The 25,675-nt window shown below is 50.8% G+C and overlaps 1 protein-coding gene across 2 annotated transcripts in view; it reads right to left on the reverse strand.

Annotated features, from left to right (window-relative positions):
- Positions 1-25,675, reverse strand: part of SLCO2B1 (solute carrier organic anion transporter family member 2B1) — a 55,222-nt gene that overhangs the window by 2,858 nt on the left and 26,689 nt on the right. For both annotated transcript variants that reach the window (XM_040530796.1, XM_040530877.1), the window contains exons 7-14: positions 25,340-25,470; positions 15,416-15,524; positions 9,688-9,852; positions 7,994-8,186; positions 7,057-7,210; positions 2,274-2,443; positions 1,107-1,171; positions 548-668 (exon numbers count right to left, since the gene is read on the reverse strand). In XM_040530796.1, the coding sequence (XP_040386730.1) occupies positions 548-668; positions 1,107-1,171; positions 2,274-2,443; positions 7,057-7,210; positions 7,994-8,186; positions 9,688-9,852; positions 15,416-15,524; positions 25,340-25,470 (1,108 nt within the window). The remainder of the gene's footprint in view (positions 1-547; positions 669-1,106; positions 1,172-2,273; positions 2,444-7,056; positions 7,211-7,993; positions 8,187-9,687; positions 9,853-15,415; positions 15,525-25,339; positions 25,471-25,675) is intronic.

A 25,675-nucleotide genomic window follows, 5' to 3' on the forward strand; every position in this document is an offset into this window, starting at 1 on the left:
AGATCACATCTCCTGGTAAAAAGGAGGCAGATAAAAATATGCCTTGGGGTTGAGGGTGAGTAGGACTTGCTGCACCTACCAGGCAAGGACTCGTTTAACAGGGGTGAATTTGCAGTTTGAATGGAAAAACACCTACAGCTCCCTTCCAGCCCCTCCAGGGTGCACAGGTCAGTTTTGGGGTCTTCTGTGTGTCTCCCTGTTGGAAGATGGACCCTAGGGTGCAAAGTATCCTACAGGGACCCCGCACCAGCTTGCAGGCAGTGTTGAGTGGTGGCGAAGGGGTTGGGACAGGCATGGTCCTTGGCATGGTTTTGGCTCATGCTAATGACTTCCCTCCAAGCCCAGGGAATTAGCAGAGGACAGAGGGATGTGAGGCCCGTTTGATTACCAAAGAACAAAACAGAACAGCTGCGAGTGACCTACAAAGACCATGAAGTCCAACTGCTTGACCCCTTCAGAGCTGATCATAAGAGCATCTTATTAAGGTCACTCCCATGGCATAAAAGGCCGCGTTCCCCCCACCCCTTGTCCCCACCACCAGCCCTACCTGTGCCTGAAGAGGTTGTTGTCGTAGTATCTGCAGGCTGCGTTCCTGTCACACTTCTTCTCCCAGAGGATGCAGGTGGTGTCGATGGCGCTGCCGTACAGAACGGGTCCCGGCATCCACGCTGCAAGCAGAGGGGGCTTTGTTATGGTACAGGAATGTCTGTTTGGGACAGAGCCAGCCCCATCTGGCTGCAGTTCTGGGGGCCTCTGGGTGAAAATCAATCCCACCACATGAAAAATAACCAGTGGGATCAGGGGACGTGATTTGCAGCCACCCTGATACGCAGGGGCAAACATCAGAGTACTGACACACGGCCAGAGGCTGTCCTCCTGGACCCAAACTCATTCCCTGCCCTCTTTCACTTAGCCACATAGATGCACCCCGATGGAGATTCCTCTTCTCCTCCCCACCACACACAGGTTGCGAGGCTTAGAACAGTGTGAAACTCTGAACTGAGAACATTTCTGCAGCCCTGAGGCGGCTCAGGGATGAAATCCACATAAATCCCAAAGAGCTGCCATGATTTTCCAGGGTGGCATTTCAACGGATTTAAATTTACCTAAAATTCTCAGCAGCATGAACTGTATCCCAACTGCAAACGATTTGTCTTCAGGCTGGATGCTCCTGAAAAAAAAAAATTAAAATAAATAAAATTGAAAGCTTGCCCTCCTGAACTTATGCATGGATAATTCTCTCTCTGGCATCGCACCAAGTACAGCGCCCCCACCCAGGAAGTCACCCTCCAGCTCAACCACCAGGAACCCAGGGCAGTTCCCACTGAGGTCAGCAGAAAGGACGTTGGTTCATTCATTAGGGCTGGAAGCTCACCACAGCCCTTTCTTGGCCTGGAAAACCTACCCAGCCCTGCAAGAAACAGGGAGGAGCTCAGCCAAGTATTTTTGCTTTTAATTTAAAGAGTCTGTATGAGTAAAACCCAAACATTATAGCCACTGTCTCTGCCGAACAAGCAAAACAAGGATGGCTTTCTGTAACTGAACAAGTGATTTTCCCATTGAGGATGTGACTTTCTTTGTGATGTGTTGTCCCAGGGTATATTTTGGTGGCACCCCAGTTTTTTTCCAGCCCATTTTGGGCTGTGGTTCCTGCTGGGGTCACACTGAGAGGACCCCGGGCGGCAGCACACCTTTTCCTCTCTCTCTGGCATATGCAGAGCTCACTCATGGCATAAACAGTGATTTAATATTGCCTGGGGGTCGAGGTAAAAATAGGCTTTAACCACAGCTCCTCCCTAAAAAGCAACTGTTCTGAGTGCATTAACCACGGAAATGGGCTTGAAGGTATCATTTATATATGATATGCAATTAAACCTCCTAGCTTAACACAGAGCAGCATTAAAAAGTGATTAATTAATGGCGTAGCTCGTTACTGAGGTATCAGCCATAGGTGGGGAGAAGGAGCAGGAGGGCTGCAGGACCAAAGGGGGAAGGTGGACTGCCACGTGCACGGCCAGATGAGAGGAGCAGGGAAGCCCTGCTCTCCCTTAGCCCCACCAACATGTGCTAAAACCCCATAAAAACAGCAGGAGGAACTGCTCACCCCGTGCTCTGGGGGAAGCAGGGCACGAGGTGCAGTACGGGGGTGATTCGACCATCCAGTTCCCCAGAGAGACCCTTCCTCCCCGCTCCTCGGCTTCCCCAATTTCTCCCTGTCCCCAGAGGAGCACCCAGAGGTTTCACCCAGCCCCAGGCCACCCTGGTGTCCCCACCTGAGGATGAGCATGAAGGACGGTGTGTGGGACGTGCTGGCGAGGATCCCCGCCACGCAGGAGAGCACCACGAAGGGCAGGAGCAGATGGGAGCAGCCGGTGCCGCAGGTCCCGGGCTTGGCGAAGCCCCCCGGCCCGTTTCTGGAGATGCAGCTGCAGTGGGTGTAGTTCTGCAAAGAGGAGAGGAAAGCCAGAGGCTGCTTATTTGATCAAGGCAGTGGGGATGCCAGGGATAGCTGCCAGCTGTCAGAGGGAGGGCGGGTGTTTGGGTTTTGTCTGTAAATAATTAGCGGTAATTAGCACTCAACACTACTGGGAGCAGGGAAAGAAAAAGAAATAATGAATCTGACAGAGGACAGCAGACCGAGTGGATGAGGAAACGTGTTTTCCCATCCCCACATCCAGCTCCCAGCATGCTGCCTCCTCTGGAAGGCGGTCCCGGTCCCACCAGGCCCCATGGGCATCACTAGGACGTCGCAGGCGTGAGCTCATTTGGCTGATGGGGAAGCAGAGCTGGGCCCACAGTGGGGCTTTGGTCCATGTCTGTGCTTCCAGAGGCACCTGGATGTGCTCCCAACCCAGACACATCCTTGTCTTGTCCACATGAGCCCCAGCAATGCCTCCCTACCCCTGCAGTGATCCTTCTGGGCTCCTGCTCCCAGTCCTTTGATCCACGCCTGCTGTGCACTGAGGATGCTTAGGCGCAGGTTTATTTAATGCCATCATTTGTCAGCTGAATGCTTCGGCATGGTGAGTAAATCTGGATTCTTGGCACAGAACAGTCTCACCAGCAGCTGATAAAACACTCGAACCTGATGTGAGCTCACTGGCTTGTGTTATATTTTTCTGGGCAGAAAGCTCCAGGGGAGCAGCCGGGCACCATCCTGCATCCCCAGTTTGTGTCCTGCAGGGGGGTCTGGCTGCGAGAGCCTGCACCCAGGGCGATGCTGGGCAGGGCTGGCAGCCGAAGCGGGCAGAGGAGCAGCCCCCCCGCAGCTCCCAGGAGCTTTACACCCAGGCTCAGCACAGTGTTAAACCAGGAAAAACCTCCTGGGAGAAAATGCAAAACCTCACCTTTGAGAGAGGGTCATAAATAAGCAGCACTCCGTTTGCAAAGGGAGGATGCCCAGGGCAAGGCATCAGATTTTCTTCTATTTCTCCAGCTTTTAGTTACAATTCTCGTTCTTTTTTATTTATTTACTTGTTTATTTTCCCAGAAAAAAAAACTCATTATTTGGAAGAGACCTTTAAATAAAGAGGGCATGATCTTGGAGTTCCCTGAGGGGGACAGACTTCCCCGCTCCCCATCGCTGCCATGCAGCATGACCAATTCCTGTACAAGGGATCTGCAAGGATCTACTCCCTGCTGAGAGCAGGGGGAAGATTTGGGATGAAAGGGGACACAGCTCCTCCTCCCACCTCCAGTAAAGGGGATTTAATATTTCAAATTAAGACTGGGATTTATCTTCTCCAGACATCGGAAGCAAGCTAAACCAAACCAGGCTCCTTCTGCAGTCATCGAGGGAGATGTGGGTCTCAAGAGGACAATCCATGCCCTCCATAGATAAGTGCCCATGATAGGAGAGATGAGTTTGGGCCAAAGCCGTTAAAAAAATGCAATTAGGTAAATTAAAGCTCTTTTGATCTGTGTGATCACCACCTTTTCCAGAAAATCAGTCACAACATTTAGGGCACTTGCATAAATATAAATGGAGAAAAAGGGCTGTAGATGCCTGGAGTGGAGTCCCAAAGCCATGCTCTGCCTCTCTCATCTGAACCCTTGAGGGATTTCAGAGCAGGGAGCGTGAGCCCAGCTGCAAAACCCTCCAAGCAGTGGGGAGAAGCCACAAAGCCACGGGTGGCCCATCCCCGTGAGAGTCATCGTCTGGGATGTGGTGCCATGAGGCTGCTCTGTCTGCTGGGACAACCACCGAGGCAGTGGGATGAGGAGGAAAACCGAGAGCATCCCCACAGCAGGGCTGTGAATCTGGGCAGGAAGGGGCTGCTGGGTGGCAGGCGGCCAGCCCCAGGTTTGTCAGAGTGGTGTGCCCAAAAAAACATCGGGCAATTGTTTTCTTAAGAGACAGAGAGGCTCCCATCCAACTGTGCATGCTTCTCTCTTTGCTTTTCTTTATCCCCTGCTCAGACCCTGCGGCCATTCACATTTTGGGATGTCCACTGACCAGCTGGCAGCGGAGGGATGTCCCTGCTGCCACCCATGGCCACGCGTGACGGGAGCAGAGTGGGGCTCAGAAGGGCTGTATGAGGGACAAACCCCATGGCACAGAGATACCCTCAGTCCTGGGTATCATGAACGACCTGGATGGCGGGGCAGGATGCACCCTGAGGGAGTCTGCAGGTGCTCAGGACTGAGGTTTGCTCTGCAGATGCCTGAGCTCGGCTCCGAGTCCAGCATGGTAAAGGAGCAGAGCCCAGCATCTGCAGCCACATCACTGCACCCCAGGGAAATGTAGCACGGTCTGGATTCTCCGTGCTGGCTCAGGGCTTGGCATGTGTAACCCACGCTGGGGTGCAGTCACTCTGCGGAGGAAGCTCTCACAATTGGGTCAAGGCTCATCAATACTTGGAAGGAAGGTCTGGCAAATGATCTAAGTGCTAAAGGAGGGAATATTGCTGGCTTTCCAAAAAAGTGTTTGCATGGCACCGTAAAGGGAGCCCTTATTTTGTTGTAGCACGTGGCTATATGCAATAATACCTAAAATGACTACAGGACTGGGCGATGTTCAGGAGCAGGGGATGTCAAAGGGCTGGAGATGTCTTTCCCAAGGAAGAAGCAGTTGAAAAGGATCTGCTGTACAAAAGGCAGGCACAGGCGTGCATAAAAGCACACTTGGGACTAAGCTCTGGCAGAAAATGTAAATGTTATTAAAATGAAGTGTTGTTAATTAACAAAATGCAGCTAAAAAGTGCCCAGCCGGTCCCATGCTGCTAATATATCCTGTGCCAAGAACACGGCGGAAAACCATTTACCATATATGCATTGCTAACATTTTTCAGCTAGGTTTTTGAACTGGCAAAGATTTCCTTATTATGTATTCACTGAGCCGTATTGCCTGGAGACCCAACAGGCAATGGGCTCAGTGGAAGCCCAGCCCTGGGGGGGTTATGGCAGCGGGCAGGAGAGGGGGGCACAGGGCAGGGGAACAACCTGGTCAGGGCTGCAGCCCGAGGGGAGCCAAGAGCAGAGCACACTTCTCTGCTGAACCTCGTGCACCTGACTCGACCGCTGGTACTGATGGATAGGATGCGTGCTGCAAGGGGATCACAGCATCTTAACCTGCAATCTGCAAGCAGAAAGGTGGAATGATGTTGCCCTCAGGAGGCCCTCCTGGAGTGTTCACTGAAGGTCTAAACCTAACCACTTGTCTAACACCATCCTTGAACTCACCACTTTATTTCTGTTTCAGTGCCATGGCTAATTCAGCGTTGCTGGTCCCCAACACCATATTTAGCTGTGATATGAAAAGGATAAATAAAAGACAAGTCTTCCTGGCCTGAAAGTGGGAGAGAAACCATGCTACATGTCAATGCTATGTGAGCTGGAGCAATGGTCCCTCTGGATTTGGCCTGCCCAGAGCATACAGAATTGCTACCTGAGTCCCCAAAAGTAAGATTTACCTCCTCCCTTTTCATCCCTACACACGATCTACAGGTGCCTGATGTACGGTGTAGCATGCAGCACCACTAAAAGAAGTTATATGATGGAAACACCCAGGCCATTTTCCCACTGTAGGTTTCAGCTGTGTGTTTTGGGCTAGTATTTCACCCCTACACTTGAGGGGGGCAGTCTGAGCTAAGAGCAGTTTTGCATTTTGCTACATAAACTCCAAAGCCACAATGGCCTGGGTCAGTCCAAGCATGGTTAACATGGGTGTGCTGCACAGTTGCTGACAGCATGAGGAGAAGAAACAGAGCTAGACAGATTATTTGAAAACTCATTCACTCTAATCTTTGAGCAGCATTTTGTGTCAAGCCAAAGAAAATAGTATTGGGTAAGTCTGGGTGATACCTGCTGCAGGAAAGCAGAGGTACATGAAATTGTGCCACCTGCGTTGATATTTTGCCTTCACACCTTGCAAAAATGGAAACACTTGGACCTCAACCTGTTTCAGAGAACTTGATGCCTGAATTAGGAGCCTGGTTTCCATAGGTCCCTACTCAAGGAACACAGATGAGCCAATTCACAGCAGGAGCCTGCTGGAGGTGGGCCAGCTGACCCCATGGAGAAAGCGTCCCTCGAGTACGAGAGGTGTCACACTGGGTGACCAAAGTGCTTAGCCCTTCCCTTAGTGCACATCATCCTATGTCACCACAGGACACACAGCTAAAGGAGGTGACCTTGTTGGTCACAGCTTAGGGTGAAGGGAAAGCAGAAGGTCCTTGTGTCACCTGTGCAAGAAGTCCACTCAAGCTCCTGGATAACAAGGGAGATGTTGCAGCTGGGTCCCTGGTGCAGAACCCGAGCTGGGGTGAAGCAGTGGATGGGCAAGGACACCTCGATGTCCTCAGAGGCTGGGTATCTGGAAGCTCTCTGCCTGCTGGTATCATCATGGGTTGTGCTAGACAGGAAAGTGCTAAGAGACACTGTCTGCAAGGGGTTTTCCTGGGACATTCTCAACCTTCCCCTGCTCATCCCACGGGGTGACACAAACCCGGTGCAATGCTAATGAACATCAGAGGACCTGATGGACCTGCGTGCTGCACTGCTCGTCGCCCATCAGCCGTCCCAAGCCAGGACACTGGCTCGCTGGGAATGACTCACCAGGACTGAATTGTCGTCGATATTCACGACCTCGCAGCCAGCGTGGCAGGGCGAGATGTACTCGATAGCGTCAGAGCCGCAGATGGGGTTGTAGGCTTTCTCGGGGCATTTACAATGGTGGCTGCACTCCAAGGTGTGGAGTCCAATTTCAGAGCTACAACAGAAAGAACACATTAATGTGTGGTACTGAGCATCATTAACATGCATCTTATATGGGATATATACTGCATTTACATGGGGATTAGTAAAGAAACATTGATTGTTTAATGCTCCCCCATAAAAAAACCACACATAGAAATTCCATTATAAACCATAGAGCCTTTGCTCAATGCCCAGGAAAAATATCCTGACCACCAATAGTCATCGGAGTCGCCCACTTCCTTCATTCTGCATTCCCAGCCCTAAATGCAGGGTGTAGGGCAGTGATGCCTCGCTGTGGGAGGTGGAGAGCGGAGGGCTGGAGCCAGCTCCCACTGCGACCATGGGATGTGCACAGATCAGCTCGCAGAAACACGGATCAAGCCTTTGGAGAAGGCAGGCAGCTCAGGGAAACAGCCCTGGCTCTGAGGGTACGCTCCTAGGGCTGGCCTCTGGCCACGTTACTGGCCTCATGAGTAGCACGCCAGACTTTCCAAGATGAAATTTGTAGCCTGCACTATTCGTGCCAAAGAAAGCATTTACTCGGGTTTCACAACCAGTCAATGAAGCTAGAACATGTAAGGACACAGCAGATTCACGCTTTATTCACAAAAATGTTAATTCCTAGCCTTGTTCTATCGCTGTTAAGCGTTTTGCAGAGGGAATAACCCCAGCCCTGGGTATATATAACCCCCTAACTCCCATCTCAGCCCCCAGGCATGCAGCTGGGGGGGTGGGCAACAGTGATGCCCCTGCCACCAGCAGTGACCCGTCCCAGCCTTGCTGGCGCTGTCAGTACCTCTCGCTGTAGGTGACACCGGCGACCTTCTGCGTGGGGCAGCCGAGGAAGAGAAGGGGGAAGGCCACGAGCAGGCAGAGCAGCATGCCCAGGACGCACATGGCGCTGCACTGCCTCAGGGACACCTGGAACCTCTTCAGGATGGCACCACCCACCACGATGCCCACCATCGCCCCAGGGATGTTCACGGCACCTGGGAAAAGACAGGTCCTACACCTTGGTGTCCATCCTCCAAGCCTTCTCAGTCCCAGAGGATTTATTGTGGGTTTTCTATTTTTCAGCATCACTGATCTGGAGGGGACCAAGGGTTTTGCAGAGAGACTGCTGGAATAATGCTAAGGTCAGAAAGCAGCTTTGCAAGGACAGTCGGCTCCCGCAGAAAACAGGCTCTGTATTGGTGCATGGAGGAGATGGAGGAGCTAGTGTAAAGCTGTAGTTAATCCAGCAAACGTGATTTTTTTCAGACAGGAGGAAATAACAAGTAAACCCAGAGAGGATATTTAATTTCTGCATAATGAAACCATTGATATAATAATGTGCCTGCTTCTGTTGTCATCATTACAAGACTCTGAACGTTTCCATGACGGACTTGGAGTTTTGAAAAACCCGCTTAGTATTGGGATACTAAAGAGGTGCAATGTGTTCAATTCATCACAAGATCAACAAGGAGGTTGCCTGCAGCCCATAAATACCCACAGAAGGAAAGGATTTCCAACTACAGAAAGCTTTTTGTATAACAGAGAACGATGAAGCAGTAGCTGGGAGAGCTACTGGATAGATCCATATGAGAAATACAGTGCACATCTTTAACAAGTAACACCCTTTAAAGGGTAAATCAAGCCAGGGAACCACTGCTTCAGCATTTAATCTTCGGATTTATTTGTTAGAGACCTTAGAAGATACTTACTCTGAGGATGCATACTGTTTGTTTAAAAATACATTTAAAATACTTCTTCGTCTGTTGTCTAGACCTCAGAATGCTCCAGCGGATCGCAAGCTTCATATTTGTGTTACCATGACAAGCTTGCACAGGCAGGTCCGAGCCCAGGGCCGTACATTCTGGGTATTGCAATGCAAGTTAAAGCAGTCTGGTCTCGGGAGAGCATATCCAGCTTACAACTTCTCCCTTTCCTTCGTAACAATGCCAACAGCAAGAAATTAGCCCAACTTTTATGAGAAATTAGTCTACTAGCAATAGTAAACATTCTGAAGAGCTTAGAGAAGATTAGCACACCAGCCGGGCTGGTCTCTTGCTGCAAAGTGTCTCCAGAATGCATGCCTGTATTTTTGTTGTTTTTCATTTTATTTGCTCTCTACTTTTTAAAAGAACCTTAACTAATGATCGATGTAAAGTAATCCCTTCCACAGAAATATGCACAACTCAAACACGATGTTTCTTTGCTCCTTTAATGCAATGAATTCGTCTCCTCTCCTTGAATATAGTGAACTATAGATAAACATTTCCCAGGTCTTAACAGGTTTTATTTGAGCAAGGCCAGGTGGGAGGTAAAGGAAGGAAGGTAGCTAGTGCCTGAGAAGTGAGACAGGCAGGGGCCTCGTGCTGTGTCTCTCTGGAGGTGATGGAAGGAGACTGGCAGCTCCGGAGGGAGAGGTGCTCCTTCAATCATCTCCAGATGATTTTGTAAGAGGAGCTCAGAAGCAGGCAAGCCCCTGAGCGTGACAGCAACACTTACCAATGATCATGTTGGCAAAGGACGCCGTGAGGGAGAACTGTCTCTCCAGGAACTTCCCCATGAATGTTGCTAAACCAGCGACCATGGCTGAGAGGTTGACCTGAGCCAGCACCACCAGCAGGAAGACAGGGTGGCGGAGGTTCCTCAGCAGGACCATAGGAAAGTCTGAAAGGAAAAGGGGAAATCTGCTGCATCCAGGAGAGGTGAACGGCAAAATATTACTCTGTGGAACGTAGCAAGGCTTTGAATTTCCCTGAAATTTTTGTGCAGAATTAACTATTTAGGAGGAGTGAGCTCTTCCAAAGATTTCATTCATAAAAGGTCAGAATGTGCGCTTTCAGGGTTTGTCATTCCAGGGCTTGTGTGACAAAGTGGATACAAAGAAGTCAGGATAAAGCATCAGGACACTACAGAAACTGAACGCCCAAGCACTGCAAACAAAAAATGTGGAAATTCTCCAGTTGAAAATGTTGATAAAATCAATCCTGTCCTGCACGGCATTTTGGAGTAAACAAATGAGCCATTTCTAAGGGAAAACTCTTCCCATCAGAGCATTTTTGGCTGCTTCTAGTAATCCAATAGCAGCCATAGCAAAAGCACAGCTTCGGCTGAAGACAGAGACGCAGACAAGCAGACACAGTGGGATCATTTGTTACACATAGGACAGGGACCAGGAAATCCAGTCAGCCCCCCAAAAAGAGTTTTCTGCAAATAAAGCAGCTTCCCTCTCAGCTAAGAGCAGCCGTCTAACAAGACGTGTCTTGTGGGCAAGGGCTGGAGGCGTCAGCAAGCTCTGAGTGAAGCATCTTGACCCAAGAAAACTGATAGCTGACCTCAATGCTTGAGCGATGCGCTCGAGCAACCCTGAGCATCTGCTAATGCAGGGGACAAATCTGTAGCAATACCTCCTGCCAGGCTCTTACTTAGAGCTGCCAGGGACCTGGGATGCCTTAGGAGGAAACCAAGTGGCTCTGGGGTAGCTTTTCAGCCTCAGCTGAACCTCTGTGCCTGTGTCTCCTGCCTCTAAAGGGTGGGCTGTCCTGAGCAAGCTGAAATCTGGATATCTGCCCCCCACTGCCCATGGGCAAGTCCTGAGGGCTGCGGCGTCGAGTGGCTGCACGCATGGCCCAAGTAAACACAGCCTCAGCTCCTTTCCCTGAAACTTTCTGGCATGGCTTCTCGTAAAAAAAAAAAAAATGTATGAAAAGGAGCTGGGAGGTCATTAGGAGTTAATTTATTTGTTTGCTGTGGTTGCAGTTTTAATGTCCTTTCAGTTTCAGTCGCAAAGATGCATTTTTTTGATTACAGGCAAGACAAACACCAGCAGATTCCCCTGTGGCTGAACCCTCACTGCTTAAGCAAAGACCTCTTCAGCCTGCTCCCCAAAGGCATCCACCCCGCAGGATGAGGGCTGCTGAGCGCTGACACCCTCCAGCTGCAGCTCTCCAGCCTGGAGAAATTTCTCCTTCGTGCAGAGCCTGAGCCCCCTTTCTGCTCGTGCCTCTGCTCCCCCTCATTCTGTGCCTCCTCCGTGCTCTTCGTCCGGCTTTGCAGCACGCAGGCAAAGGGCAAGCATAAAGGCAACTTCCAGACAAACAGCGGATGAGCTTCCCAGATGAGGGCTCTGGAAGCCAATATGCTGGAGCAGAGATAAGGAATTAACGGGGAGGATTAATGCGAAGGCCTGCTGTAAATTAATGGTGTTAATTCTCCGCAGCTCACAAACAATTGGGACAATCTTTCTATCTGCTCCAGCAGAGGCTGCGGCAGGGAGAACCATCCGGTGCTCGCCTGGGAACTGCCCCAAGCTGTGTGTTTGTTTTAGCTCTTTTAGTCCCCAAAAGTCACACATAGAGCAGAGACCCATTGGCGGCTGCAAGGGAATGACCCGCAGGCAGAGGCAAAGCTCATGTTTGTAGGGGCGTCGTGTCCCCAGCTCGGCTCTCTGTGCTCAGGGTTAGGCAAACAGCTCAAGGCATTGGGGAGCAACAAACCAAGGGCTCTAGGGAGGGTCCAAGGGTGCAAGGTCCAAGAGCCAAGGACCCTGAAACACCAAGATGCTGGAGAGCTGGGGGCTCTGCTGTCAACCAGGGAGGGAAGGGGTTGTGACAATATCCCAGTGCTGGACCGATGTGGACCTCAACAAAGGGAGGTGATTTTACTCTGAAGTATCAATGAAGTCTTTGGTTTTCAAAGCATATTTCCGCCTAGTTTGCATACTGGAAAATCTTACATGTATTGCAAGTATGAGACCTCCACTTGCTTGCTGAAAGATCTCCAAGAGCTAATTCAGCTTTCTTTGTGGAAGAATCATCTACAAAAAGATTTATTTTTACCTAGAGTTTTCCAGTCTTTACCCTGTGGTCACCAGAGCAGAGCTGTAAGGCTAGGACAGCCAGCAGGTCTCCCACGGCAGGGTGGGAGGCAGCAAGGTTGCTGCCCTTTGCCATCGCCCTCTTGTTGCAAATTCAGTCTGTCTTATAGCTCTGGAGAGGAAGCTGGCCAGATACTAAAAGCAAGTGGAAAAAAGAGTTCTAAAAACTTTAAAATAAAAAATAAAAAATCCTTGAAACCTTCTTTAGGCATCTTAGAGAAACAAACAAGTCACAAGCCCCGGGTTTTAATTGCTTTGAAGATCACCTTTAATGGATTAATTCCCAGTGTGTGCAACAGAAGCTGAACATCCTCCCAGGTGTTTTCAACAGAAGCCTAAAAATTAGCAATGGAAATGACTTCTAGCTAGCTAAATCCCACTTTCCTGATTGCTGTGAGCAGGGCTGCAGAAGGAGCACGTTGTGAGAACGAGGAGCAGGGTGCAACCCAATGTCACCCGGCGCATCTGTGCAAGAGCCAAGCCCATTCCCCACAGTGCTTTGACTTTTCTAGTTTTGAATAACTCCAGCAAGCGGAGCCTGCTCACTTCTCAGGTAATTGGCCTCATTGTTTGGAAGGGTCCCCAGTGCTTTGCCTGAGTATTTATCCAGTACACAGCTCCATCCTGTTATTGCTGGTTGTGGAGGTAAAAGCTCTTCCTGTCCTTGAAGCACAGTTCCCAGGGCTTTGCAAACTGCTCTCGCTGCTCATCACACCTTGTCCCAGAAAGATTTAAAGCCCAGTGGCTTGCAGAGAAATGGAGAACACGAAGCACCTCCTGGGATGGGCTCTAACCCATCCTCGCTTTGTTCCCAATAATATAAGTGGCAAAAATTCCTTGAAGCCTTATTTTGCTCTGTTATCTCCATGTGCACTGAAGCAACAGAACAAATGACAAAATGCATTTCCTTCTCCATAATCATGCTCCATTTTGCATCATTTAAGCTGAACTAAGTGACTAAACAGCATTTCTGAACATCTTTCTCCTCCAGGTCAGCTTAGTAACTCAGTGCTTGCCTCTGCCAAGCCTTAAGAAAGTGATGAACTCTTAAAGGCATTCCTCATCCTTTCACTGCTCAAGGAGGAGCTTCAAGTGCTCTGCTGAATCACAGCCTGAACAGGCAGTGTCTGCCTCACCTGGAGCTTCCTTAGCCTTGGGCCAGGTTTGCAGAGGGAGCTGCATTTTCAGCAGGGGTATTTTACAACCTGCTTGTGGAGTTCAGAAAACAAGCGGAGGGAGGACTCTGTACGAGGGATGCGGGAGGAACAGGACTGAAATATCCAGGGGAAGACACGAGATGCAGATTGGAGGGCACCGCGGCTGAAAGGGCCTGCAAATCTGCTGAGCTCCATCAGTTATCTCAGCCTGCAAAGGGAGTGTCAGAGCCAGGAGCTCGTGAAAAAATCCTGGGTCAAAAAGCACCTTTCTGCAGTCCACTCTGATGGGCACAAAGTCTGAGTCCTGCCATGACAAATGCTAGCAGCCCTTAAGAGCTCTGGGACAAACACTCGCTCCTTTATGCCTTTCCCCATGTCTCAGTGAGTCCCAGCCCTGAGCTTTATCATTACTGCTATTAGAAAACCCCAGGGATTTCAGCAAGGTTGCTCTCCTGGCCAAAATTACAGCCACGTCATCTTTTTCCGGACTGGGACTTAGGGGATAAATTCTCAGAAATAATGAATTTATTAGCGCAGCCCCGATACAAACCCTAAGCACAGGTATTTCCTTCTCTGCACCGAGGTGCAGGGAGCTCTTTTTTATTCATTTTTTTTTTCAGTGGCAGAGAGCAGAGTGTTGGTGTGAAAATCCCATCTGAACACTATAAATCTGTTCCCACGCAATAGCTTCCAGCACCAGTGTGCTCGGCGTGCAGCTCGGCACGCTGGTTTGCTAAATGATGGTGCAAGGTCGGTGGGGGAACAGCCTCCTGGCTTGCTCCTTTAACTCAGCATCAGGCTGCGATGAGTAAATGGTGTAAACAGCAGAATAGAAACCTGCCCACGCTCGTCTGGCCGTGCCTGCCCTCCACTGACCTTACTAAATAAATGAATAGGAAATATGGAGGAAGCTGACATGGATCGACTTTTTTTTTTTTTATATCCCAATAAATGAAAGGAAATATGGAGGAAGCTGACATGGATCGACTTTGTAGGGCTACTTTTCTTAAGTAATTGCCAAAGATCCAAGTATTTATTTCAAACAAATCTGACCCTTTGACATGGACCAAAGCCCAGCTGATTCCTTTCAGCTCTAAGAGACTCCCTGAGCCCCCTGATTTCCAGACAAGCTCATTGCACCGGATTAACACCACTCTACACAAAGATGCAGCTGATTTTAGTTGCTCCAACCCTGGCTCCAGGCAGCACTGGCCATCCTCAGCAGGACAGGCAGGGCAGCCAGGCTGTCATATCGTCACCAGCCTTGAAGGACAGGACCTGGAGAGACTTTTTTTTGGGATTAAGAGCTACCAGGGCTGCTGGGGTGGGATTGTGATTGCCTGGAAGCTGAGTTGTATCCAAGCTGCAAACCCTGCTCTAGTTGTGTATCTGGAACGGGATCATCACTGTCCCAGGCTACCCCAAGCAGCTGGGGGTACCCCAGCCCTGGCAGTGCCCAAGGCCAGGCTGGATGTGGCTGGGGGCAGCCTGGGCTGGAGGCAGGGCATCCTGACCATGTCAGGGGGGGCTGGGGAGGCTTTAGGGTCCCTTCCAACATGAATCACTCCATGATTCTATCAGAGATTCTCTCTCTTTCCCTTCCCATGGCTCTCTGCTTGGCCCCCACTTTCCTACCTGGCTTTGGGTTCTGGTAACGTTTTGTTCCCTTTTCCCACTGCCCACGTGAGCCACAAAGCCACGCAATGTTGAGCACTACCATTCCCAGGTGGGGAGACGGTGCTGAGCTCCCCTCGAAGGATGCTTTGATCAGCACAGGGTGCAGTCTGGGCTGTGTGCAGACCAGGGACAGAACTGTAGGTTGAATGTAACCCAGCACTATTCCCAAACTGTGTCCCGAGGGCTTATATAGGAGAAGACTAGCATTGCAACCTGCCCATTGCCAGGATGGATGGGTGTGCAAGCAGAAAAATCGTTGAATAATTTAGGTTGGAAAAGGCCTTCTAGATCATCAAGACCATCAAACAACCTGACCTACCGAGTCCCACCACTAAACCATGTCCCTCAGTGCCACATCCAGACATCTCTTAGATACCTCCAGGGACGGGGACTCCACCTCTTCCCCAGGCAGCTCGTCCCAGTGCTTGACCTTACTTACTGAGGGTGCACTCAGTTCCCTCACCCAGATCATTACCAAAATGTTAAAATCTCAGCGAAGCAGGGGGATGCACAGACTTACGTTTGATGAACTTGGTTAGAGAGAGGTTTTGCACTTGTTCAGACCTTGACCTGAGCTGGCTGAGCAGATCCTCGCTCTTCTTGCTGCCACTCTCCTTCCCACTCATCACCTGGGGACAGACGAGAATTTGTCACTGCCAGCCTTCCCACTGAACTCGCTTCTTCCGCAGCTGCATTGCTGGAAGAAGGGAAAACCCCCCTCCTGAATCACGGCCTGGCTCTCTGCTGAAGGGAGAGGGGCAGACAGCAGCCCACACTTCTTGCAGACGGAGCTTACAATGTCCTGGGCTCTGCCAGCAGCATCTGTGGCTGCCGGGAGAAGCCAGGCAGACGCCCTACCTCCCGTGATGCACGGCTGCTGCGTCCTGCCATCAGGATGAGAGCATCCACACAGACGTCTGGGTTACAGGGGTAAGAGCCAACTTTCTCCCCTTTCCACACAGCACTGAATCACATTTCATAAATACCCAAGGACACAGAAACTCAAGGAGAGGTGCACCTGGACCGCAGGAGAAGGTCCACCTAAAGCAGGTGAAGGACACTGCGGTTTTGGATGGAGGATGAGCATTTCCCCTGAGTCTCAGTGCTTACCGAGCTGTGCAAATGCCTTTGCCCCTGGTATCAGCAAGGAGAGCAGACTGCAATTACAAGGAAAAAAGGTGCAGGCAAGGAGGGGGTCTGGGATGGCAGAGAGGCACCAGAGCAGGGACGTGCTCAGGGCATGGGGCAGTGCCAGGGGATTCCAGACCCCTCGCCTCTCCCAGCCCTTTTCCACGCTTTTAGATCCTGAGAATCCCAGCTGAATTCTAGCACCTCTGCTCTCTTCAATGCTTTTGGTGGTTTTTAGCCACAACTTTCCCTTGAAAAGCAGCAGTGTGGAAGGGACCTCCTGGAAGAGGCCAGATCCTGCAGCCTCCCTTCTTCTTTCTCAGGGGATTGATGCTTGGCAGCCAGAGGCCAGATGGGTCCAAGTCTGTGCTTACACCTCTCATTTAGCCTCTGCTGATGGTTACAGCTCTGTAAGGCATCAATCCGGGTGCACCCCAGCTGTCCTGCTGCCACCTCTCCAAAGCAGAGAGGTGCTGGAGAAAGAGGAGAGGTAGAAGATGGGGATCCTGAATCACCTGAGCTCATCCCAGCCTCCTTAGGAGGTGAGTGCATGTCCAAGGGGAGCATCCAACCTTCCAGCACCAGCAAGTGGGAGGCCACGAGGGGAGTTTTTTTGGATGCATGTTGGTTCCCCTGTTCTGCAGGCTTTTAGGGGACTCACTGGGTGGAGGGCACTAACTAGATGACAAGTGATACTACACAACTATAATTGCATAGAGTGCTCAAGGGTAGTGCAGTTTTCATGGGGAAAAAAAAAAAAAAAAAGGAAGGAAAACCCACAGTGCAATTTTAGCCAGCAGCACTGAGCCAGCAGAGCCCTGTCTGACATCCCACATCAGCTCAGCCACCGCACTGCTGCAGCTCCTGACACAAACTTAACGTGAGTCAGATGAATGAGTTAATTCAATAGAAACTAGATGTTAATTCCCCCAAAGAACTGGACAGCTCATCAGCTAAAACGAGCTCTATTTCTCTGAAAACAAGAATGATTATTAAACACTGCAGAGGTCAAAATGTCCCGTGCTGTGAATACCACAATCTCTTCTCAAGAGCCTCTGCAAGGCAGCAGTGGGATTTTTATAACTCCTTTCCTGGTTGTCATTGGTAGAGCTTGGAGATTCATATATATATATTTTTTTATTTTTCAGATGCAAAGACAAAATCCAGCTTCCTTTCGTTTTTCCATTAGGGTGTCTCATAGGACCAGAAACGCAGGTGCTAAAACTGCAGTCCTTTCCAAAAATGCATTCAAGCTGTTACTGACTGCGGCTTCCTCAGATGCCAGCTGCTGGCATTTCGGAGGGGTAACAGCCTGCTGGGCACTGCCGGCACATGCAGGACACAACCCACATCCCCAGGACAAAACCCCCCCAGCTCGGGATGCCTCGGCATGAGCAGGACATCTCTGTGCGCATCTGCTGCCTTGGCACCGAGCAGCAGCTGCTCTCTGTGCGCGAAGCAAAGCCCTCGAGGAGAAGGCAAACTCCTCTCCCCACAGCGGCGTGGCCCCGCAATACATTTCCGCTGCCTGAATGGATCGGGAAATGCATTCCTGCAGGGTGAAGCAGGCATGTTTGGATGCTGAAAGCAAGCGGCGGAGGGAACGGGGTAAATCCTGCCCACTCGCTGGGCACCGGCACGCTGCGCTCCTGCAGCTGGGGATTTTAGCATTACTCTGCGCTGGTGGTTTGGCACACCGGAGTCGGCAGGTGAAATAGCACCACTCGGTTGTGCGTCGCTTCCCAGCCGTCTGCGGCAGCGTCTTGTCAAACGAAAACAAATGAGTGTGGGAAGCGCCTTGCAAAACGCCCGCGTGCTTGGATTTTTCAGCATTGTTCCTTGGAGGGTTCAATGAAGGGGCCCGCACCGCATTCCTGGTTTTTGCAATCCTTTTTTATCTAACGCTCTCTGGATACATTCGGGGGGGTGGAGGAGGCACGCTGGTTTTGGGGAGACCTTATTTGGGACCCCGAGGAAGCACCAGCCAAAGCAGATGTTTGGGAGGCTCCTAGCCTGCAGAGTCCCCCCAAGATGTGCGTCCTGGGGCCTGGTGGGCACTGAGCTGCTGGGAGCCAGCCGGGGGCCTGGAGCACCTCTGCCGTGAGGAGAGGCTGCGAGAGCTGGGGCTGCTCGGCCCGGAGAGGAGGAGGCTCCGGGGGAGCTCCCCCGCGGCTGCCGGGGCCTGCGGGGAGCTGCGCAGAGGCCGGAGCCGGGCTCTCGCCAGGGGTGCCCAGGGCCAGGAGCAGAGGCCCCGGGCCCAGCCTGGAGCCCGGGAGGCGCCCTCTGGGCCCCAGGCAGCACTGCTGTGCCGGGCGGGTGCCGGAGCCCTGGCACGGGCTGCCCGGAGAGGGGCTGGGGGCTCCTCCGCGGGGTCTCCAGCAGCCGCCGGGATGTGGGGCTGGGCGAGCGGCTCCGCGGGGCCCTGCTGGGGCAGGGGGTGAGCGGTGGCACCCAGGGGTGCCCCCAGCGTCAGGCTGCGGGGCTATGATCACATCTGGATCACGTTTGACATTGGAGGCACCTCTGGAGATCGTCTGGTCCAACCTGTGCTCGAGCAGAGCCTCCCAGAGCAGATCCCTTCCTGCAGCTCCTCAAGCACCGGGCTTTGCATTAGGAAGAGCATCCCCAGCCTGACCTTGAGTGGGGGAAATCCTCCACTTCCAAGCACAGACATGAATAAATCAGCTACAATGGAGCAGGGCTGGGAGCCAGGGGAGGAGCAGGACCTGCTCTGCAGGAAAGGCGGATGAAGGCTCGCCTGTGAGCCGGGATCCTGGCTATTGCACCTGCGACAATGGCAGCATGGTTTAATTCATGTACACCACAGGAAGAAGGGATAAGTGACCTGCTCTGTGACAGAGAAATTTTCTTTGCTTGATTTGGGGATTCTGCAGAGTTCCCCTCTGGCTGTGCAGAACCTCGTGCTCCAGGCTCAGTGAAAAACAAGGTCAGTGAACCCATTTTTGTATTAAACAAACAAAATGCAAAACCTCATAGACCGAAAAAGGACTAATTTCCCTCCTGACAAGGTCGTGCTCCCTACAAATGCTCCTTTATGCCTCTTCCAGCGCTTGTGGGTCCCACCAGGGCCCCCATTTCCTAGCGTGTTAAAATAGCCAGCCCACAGCCTCGCTCAGGCAAAACTGGCTATTTTTAGCTGCCGTTTGTGCCTGTCTTTAAAGCTCCCTGGGGAAAATCCGACCATTGAGACCAATCTGTTCCAGTAAGGCAGGCACCTGCATGCCAGTGCTACTTGGCCTCCAGATGCTCCCCAGATTGTCTTTCCAAGCTGCTTTTGCCAGTGCTCTGGGGGCTTTAACAGGGAAGCCTCAGAGCACCACAGCCCCGTGGCACTGAGGACAAAGCTTTCTGACAAACCTTTTGATTTCCCCACCCCAGCTCTTTAACCATTCTCCAACAGGCAGTAACACAAAGAGGAGCAAACTTCTAAGAGTTCCCTGTGGGATATTTTCCTTTTGGCTTTCCATGTGCCCTGGGAGCACGCCAGGTCACTGCTGGATCAATGTGGGAGGGTTCGAATAAATGAGGACAATTTGTCCCAAGACAGAAACTGGAGAAGTTATTTTCACTTCCTCTCCCCAGAACTGTTGCACAATGTCCCTGCTGCACAGAAGGGGCGAGTCACTGCCACCCCAACACGTGGGACCTGGGAAGTTCACACAGAGTCTGAGGCCACCGCCAGGCAGAGCTGTCGGCTATCTGCACCCTGCAGGTACCCTCGGCGGGCTGGGGAGCTCCCAGCCAGCAGGACAGGAGGCTGTCAGCTCCTTGCAGGTCTGGGCTCACCTGTACAATCCCCTGGCAAGGCCCAGAGCAGCACCAGTGCCCATGGGGCATCTTCAGGGCGGTGCTGGCTATGTTCTACCTGTGGGAGCGTCTCCTCATCACGGACCTTCTGCTTCAGGACTTGAGGGCAGACATTCCCAAACCTCGCCAAGCAATGTCATCCCAAGCGCCTGCGGACATCTGTAGCCAGGACACATTTTCAAGGTTTCTCCATGCACTCCCTGCTGCTGCCACCATGCAGCAGGTGCTTTTTGGGATGAAACAAGTTGATGCACTCTGCAGGCTGCTGTCCTGGATCTGCCAGCTCCATCCCCCATGGCATGAGGTGCTGCCTAGATGGATGGGTTTATCCATGGGAGACGGGGGTGACTTCCTAACCCTCTGCTCTGCCACAGAGGTCTCCAGATTGTGGCTGAAGGTCCATCTTGGTGCTCCCTTCTGTCCCCAAGCATCTCCTCAAACTATCTGGGGGTAATTAAAAGCAAAACCTGGAGAGATGATCAACAGGGGACTCATCTGCCCTAGAGACAGAGTCAAAATCCCAGGAGATGCACTTTGGGGGCCACCACAGAGCCATTGTGTTGCTGCATGCCCTGAGCACTCCTACATTTCACATCCCTTCAGCCCCACAATGAAATGTCCCCCAAAATCTGCTTCTCCATTCTGCAAAGGATTTAATCCATTGGCCATTTCCATCCTCTCCACCCTGTCTTACAGGCGATGGACCTGCTGGCAGCAGGACGGTGCCTCCATCCACCTCTAGCAGGAGAACACAAGTGGTGGGTCCTGAGCAGAAACCACGGAGCACAGTGAAGCTGTCTGTGGAGCTGAGCAGCCCATAAACATAAATGCACTGGATTTGCTGAGTTAGATGGAGTTTGCACGGATGTACACTGAGTGGTCTTCAGCTGTACCGTGAGGTTCCCTTTGGTGGCTTTCCTGTGACGTAGAGGCATGGTTCTTTTCATGTTTGTGCTTCCTTTTAGCCTTGTCTTTGCACTTCTCCAAGCCAAAGCACCATATGTGAAGCCTTGATGAAGAAGGACCCAACCCGAAAGAGATGTGAACCCATTCATCTCTTCTGGTTTGCATCCCCGTGTCCCCATCTGGATGGGCAACCTTGGGTTAGGGTGGATGGATCTCAGCAGCCTGCTCTCCCTCTTCAACAGCACCAGTGTTTAAATAAGCAAAGGGAACCCAGTAGGTCTAGTCTCTCTGTGCAGCACCATATGGGAAAACAAGAGTTAAACTGGAAAACGTGAAAACTTGGAGACTAAACACAACATTGCTAAATAGGAGAAGAGGACAGAGCATCCCAGAGGGATGTACTGAGCTGCTGTGAGGTGCCAGTGGCTTCCTTAGTGGTTCAGTGCAGAATCCCCAGCTATTTTCAGCAATCCCCTTAGCACAGTAAGAAGACTTGTCATACTTCATCTTCAGAGGAGAAGGCAGATGGGAATTGTGCATACAGAAGGGGCTGGTATACCAAGCAGGAAAACCTAGGCAACTAGAGGGCTGCAATAACAGAAACCAAACCTAACTCTGTGCAAAGAGCATAGCCATGTACTTTAGGGCTGAAAAACAGGAATTTCAGCTGCACGTCTGGAAATGAGGACAACAACAAATAGCTCGGGTCCATCTCCACAGAAACGTATGGTGCAGCCATGGAACACACAAGGATGCAAGTTTCTGGAACTGTGTTCTCGGAGGTCTGGGGGTGAGCACTGGTGTAATGGACCATTATCTGATGGGGACTGAGTGACAGTAAATCAGAATTGCCAGGGCTTGGACACAACAGGGACGTGTCGACCTGCTTCCCATAAAACCACCTGAGCTGTCTCACAAAGCCTCCGTTTGCATTTAATGTGTGCTGGCATTGCAGGGGAGGCTTTGTCAGGGCGGCGAGGCAGCGCCAGCCACCCCCTTCTCACGGTGCCTGGGAGATGGTTGGCTTTGCATGATGGCTTTGGAGCCACAAAACGAAACCCAAACAGGCAGATAACGGAGTGTGCAAGACAGGTCTTGCACGCCAGATGTACTGAACAAGGGTAATGCCTCTGCTTTTGTTCAGGGTGCTCCATATGGCACTTTTCCCTCATCGAACCCAGGTATAGATGATAGAGCACTGAGCAAACTGGCTGCGCAGGAAAATACTCAAAGGCTGTAGTTCCCCACAGTCCAGGACAAAACCCTGAGAAACGGTTCAGGATCATGGAGACGGCATTAAACTGGAATTATTAGGAAAAAACTGGTTTTGACTGGAAGCAGTTTGTCCAATAAAAGCCTGTTCCTCTCGTCCTCCACCCGAGATCCTGACAACTTTATAGCTTTGCTGTGATTGTCCTCAAGTCGTGTTATTCAGGATATTTTGGTGTTAGAAACTTGCTGACGAGTTTCAAAGCAGAGGAACAAAAATGTTTGGAGTCTGGAGTGATTAATTTGTGAGAAAAGGTCAAAAGAGGGGTCTGGAGTGATTGATTTATGAGAAAAGATCAAGAGAGGGGTATGGAGCGGTTGATTTATGAGAGAAAAGATCAAAAGACTGAACTCTGTTCACATTAAGTGCAAAACGTGTTCATGTGAAGTGCAAAAGTCATTGCAGGAACTTCAAAGAAAGAAGCTGTAAAGTAAAGCCAAAGCTGAAATGTGGTTGTAGAATAAATAATATAGATCTTGGCTGATGGGAAGAGACAAATAAATCTCCAAAAAGACAGTTATCCAGTTTGCTGGATGATGCCCACTGAGGAGGACAGAGACCTTGGTTTGGAGAGACCACCAAGAGCTGAGCTGAGATACGAGTGAGCCAGGAGAGAGAAAGGAAAACGAAGGTGGGATGGGAATCAGAGAAGAGAATTAGCACTTTCAGCAGCGAGAAGGACAGAGCCACGGGCCAGCCTTTGCTACGGTGATCTTGCTTGGTGGGCTCTGCCATGGGGAAAGGTACCAGCAGCTTGCTCCCAGGCAGTTTCATCATCTACAGCGACGTGCACAGTCTGCAGGCAGCAAGCGGTGCAAGGACAGCCTGGCCGGGGGTTTGAGGTTCCCTTCTGGCCTCTGAAAAATGAAGCCCACAGCACATGGTGCAGAAACCCCTGGGCTTCACCTTTGGCAGAGCAGAGCTGTGCTTTTCCCATGTTTTATCACGGCTGCCGTGCCTGGATGCATTGGCTGTGGGTGAGATATTGTGCCGGGGCTTTGCAAACATGGGGAAAAGTCCAAGCTGATGCCTTCAAATGCTTGCAAGTCCCACACAACTGGCAAAGCTGTTCCAGTTGGGGCAGACAAAGGCAAACCTGGGGTCAATGCTTTATTAGCATCAAGCTTTGCCTGGAGACACACGTTTCCTTCCCGTGACAAATTTCTTCCCATCTCTGCCTATCCTTTCTGCAGTGCATCCCCGGCTGATGCTCTGTTGTAGGGGAAGTGTTTCTCTAATGAGCTCAATGATGAGTGTAGTAATTGGGTGGCCTTAGAAATGCTGCTGCCTCCAGCTCACTGGAGAGGAAAGGTGGCTGCCTTTTGCGACAAAAAAGTGATCGTGTTTTACCTTTAGCTGAACGCTGATTTATTGCAGGGGCAAGCAAGTGAAAACAATATTATTATTTTTTTCTGCAATAACTCCAGAAAATCTCCCATGCAAACGCAGAATTCCTACAGAGCTCTGAACGCTTCCACAGCAGATAGAGGTTTTACCCACAACAGCTTCTGGGAAAGTTTCTAAAAAAGCATTTTTTTAAAGCAGAACCCTTTGCTGCTGCTGGCAATGCTGAGACCCTGATGGGATGGGCACGAGCCCAGCTGCTGGGTTCACCAGGCCCTGGCATCTCCCACCCTGCAAGAGGGAGGCAGAACTTTGCCATCACTTAGAGTATTTCTTTATATATCTTTTTAAACTCTAAGCAGTTTTCAAAGGCTTTCTGGGGGAAATGGTAAAATGAGGAGAAATTCAAGTAAAACCTGGGCTGCAAAGAGATAAATGGATGCTCAGCCACGTGGGAGCATCCCTTACAGTTAGCAGCCAGTAGAGTGAGTGGATGTCCTGCTGGTTTTGTTGTTGTTTTTGTTTGTTGTTTGTTTGTTTGTTTGTTTTTTATATCACTATCCAGCCAACCTCTGGAAAACTCCGAAAAACTGATCACACTGATCAGAGTGCAGCACTTGTAAAAGTACAGTTGGTTTAGTATGAAGCACGTTATTTTCCCTCAAGAGCCATCCATGAAATTAATATTCTCAGCAGCCCTAATAAAGAACCTTTCTGCCAATAAGGAGTGCACCCCTATTGCACACCGAGCAGGTTCTGCTAATATAGATCATCCGTAATGATTTTAAAGTGAACCAAGATTCACAAGGATAAATCAGGCCCATTGCATTCAGTGTCACCCTCATCCTGCAAAGGATGATTTTCCACCCCGTTACCTCACAGGACTGCAGCTGTTAGAGGAACCTGACCGCGTGTAAAACGCAGGGGTGGATCACTGTATTCCCCAGAAGTGCAAACGGTACAACAGGTTGCATTGTACAAAGTAGGTGAACCTTAAATCTTTATAAGAATCGCTCATCACTGCAGAAATTTCAGAGAAATGAGGAATTATTGTGCACCAGGCAGTGCATGTACTTGTTTAGACAAGAAAGTTTGACAGTGTTCCAAAATAAAAGATATGTGAAAGGCAATTAGACAGGCTGGAGCATGGCCAAGACATCGAGAGGAACACAGTTGCACCAGCTAAGCGCATCCAAGGAACTCCAATAACCAACAGCATTCAAAGCCTCCCCGCAAAGGGAAGGCTTCTTCTCTAGAACAACAATTTGTTTTGAATTATTCTCCACAACGTGCCATTTGCCAGAAAGCCAGGACCCGCAGCCAGCAAAGCGCTTGGGAAGCTCACGAGCCATTTCGCGTGCTGGCACAAGCCCTAACACACTCAGCAGGACTCCAAAGAGATCAAGACCCTGGTAGAAAACACAGAGGTGATGGGCAAAGCTGGATGGTGGAGCCCCATGGACAAGTGAGTGTTGAAAAGGGTTGTGGTTTGTTTTGTTTTGTTTTTTGCGGTGGAAATGAAACAAACTATCCACCAGCCTCAGTATTTCAAACACCCCCTGGCACAACCCACTTCTAATGGAAGGCTGGTGATGCACTATTCATATTTCCTATGAAATGGGACTGATATCCTCCTCAGGCACATGTGATCCTCCTGAAGGGAAACAAGGGCCAGCAGTGCAACAGCTGCCACCAGCTCCCAAACGAGACAAGGCAGAAGGAGCAGGACCACTGCTTCCCCAGGGAAGTGGGGAGTCCCATCTCCATGTGGGCCAGGAGAAGGCAGGACGCCCATCTGCATTGGGTTTGCCTGGTGCTGAACATTCCTACACTTCTGTGCTATTTTGGTGTGCCACCATGCAATTATCACATCCCAGAGATGAGACCAAAGCACAGCTCACAGCTGACTTTAAGGAACACTGTATTTGAGTGCAATGCCACAAGGGCAACCCGCAACACCTCTCCTACCTCTTTTGGCATTTCCCGTGGGAAGAAGAAGTAGGGCACTGCAGACACGGCCACAAGACTGGCTGCCACCAGGAAGCCAAGCCACCAGGCGCCGACCCACCGCGGGTCCCTGTTCGTGAGCTGGACCTCATCTGCAACGCAAATGGATAGAACAGCTTTTAGTCAAGGATGACCAGAGGGACCCCAAAGGGATGGTGCTGCGTGGCCCCAGACACCCAGGACATCCGTGTGCTCCATAGCAGTGGCTCCCAACCTGAGGATCATCAGTTTTGGGGCCTGAGCAGCATTTGCACCTGGGTCATGGCATGCTGCTAAATCTCAGTTCATTTTTCAGTG

The sequence above is a fragment of the Cygnus olor genome, chromosome 1 (assembly GCF_009769625.2).
Source record: "Cygnus olor isolate bCygOlo1 chromosome 1, bCygOlo1.pri.v2, whole genome shotgun sequence".
Taxonomy (NCBI): domain Eukaryota; kingdom Metazoa; phylum Chordata; class Aves; order Anseriformes; family Anatidae; genus Cygnus; species Cygnus olor.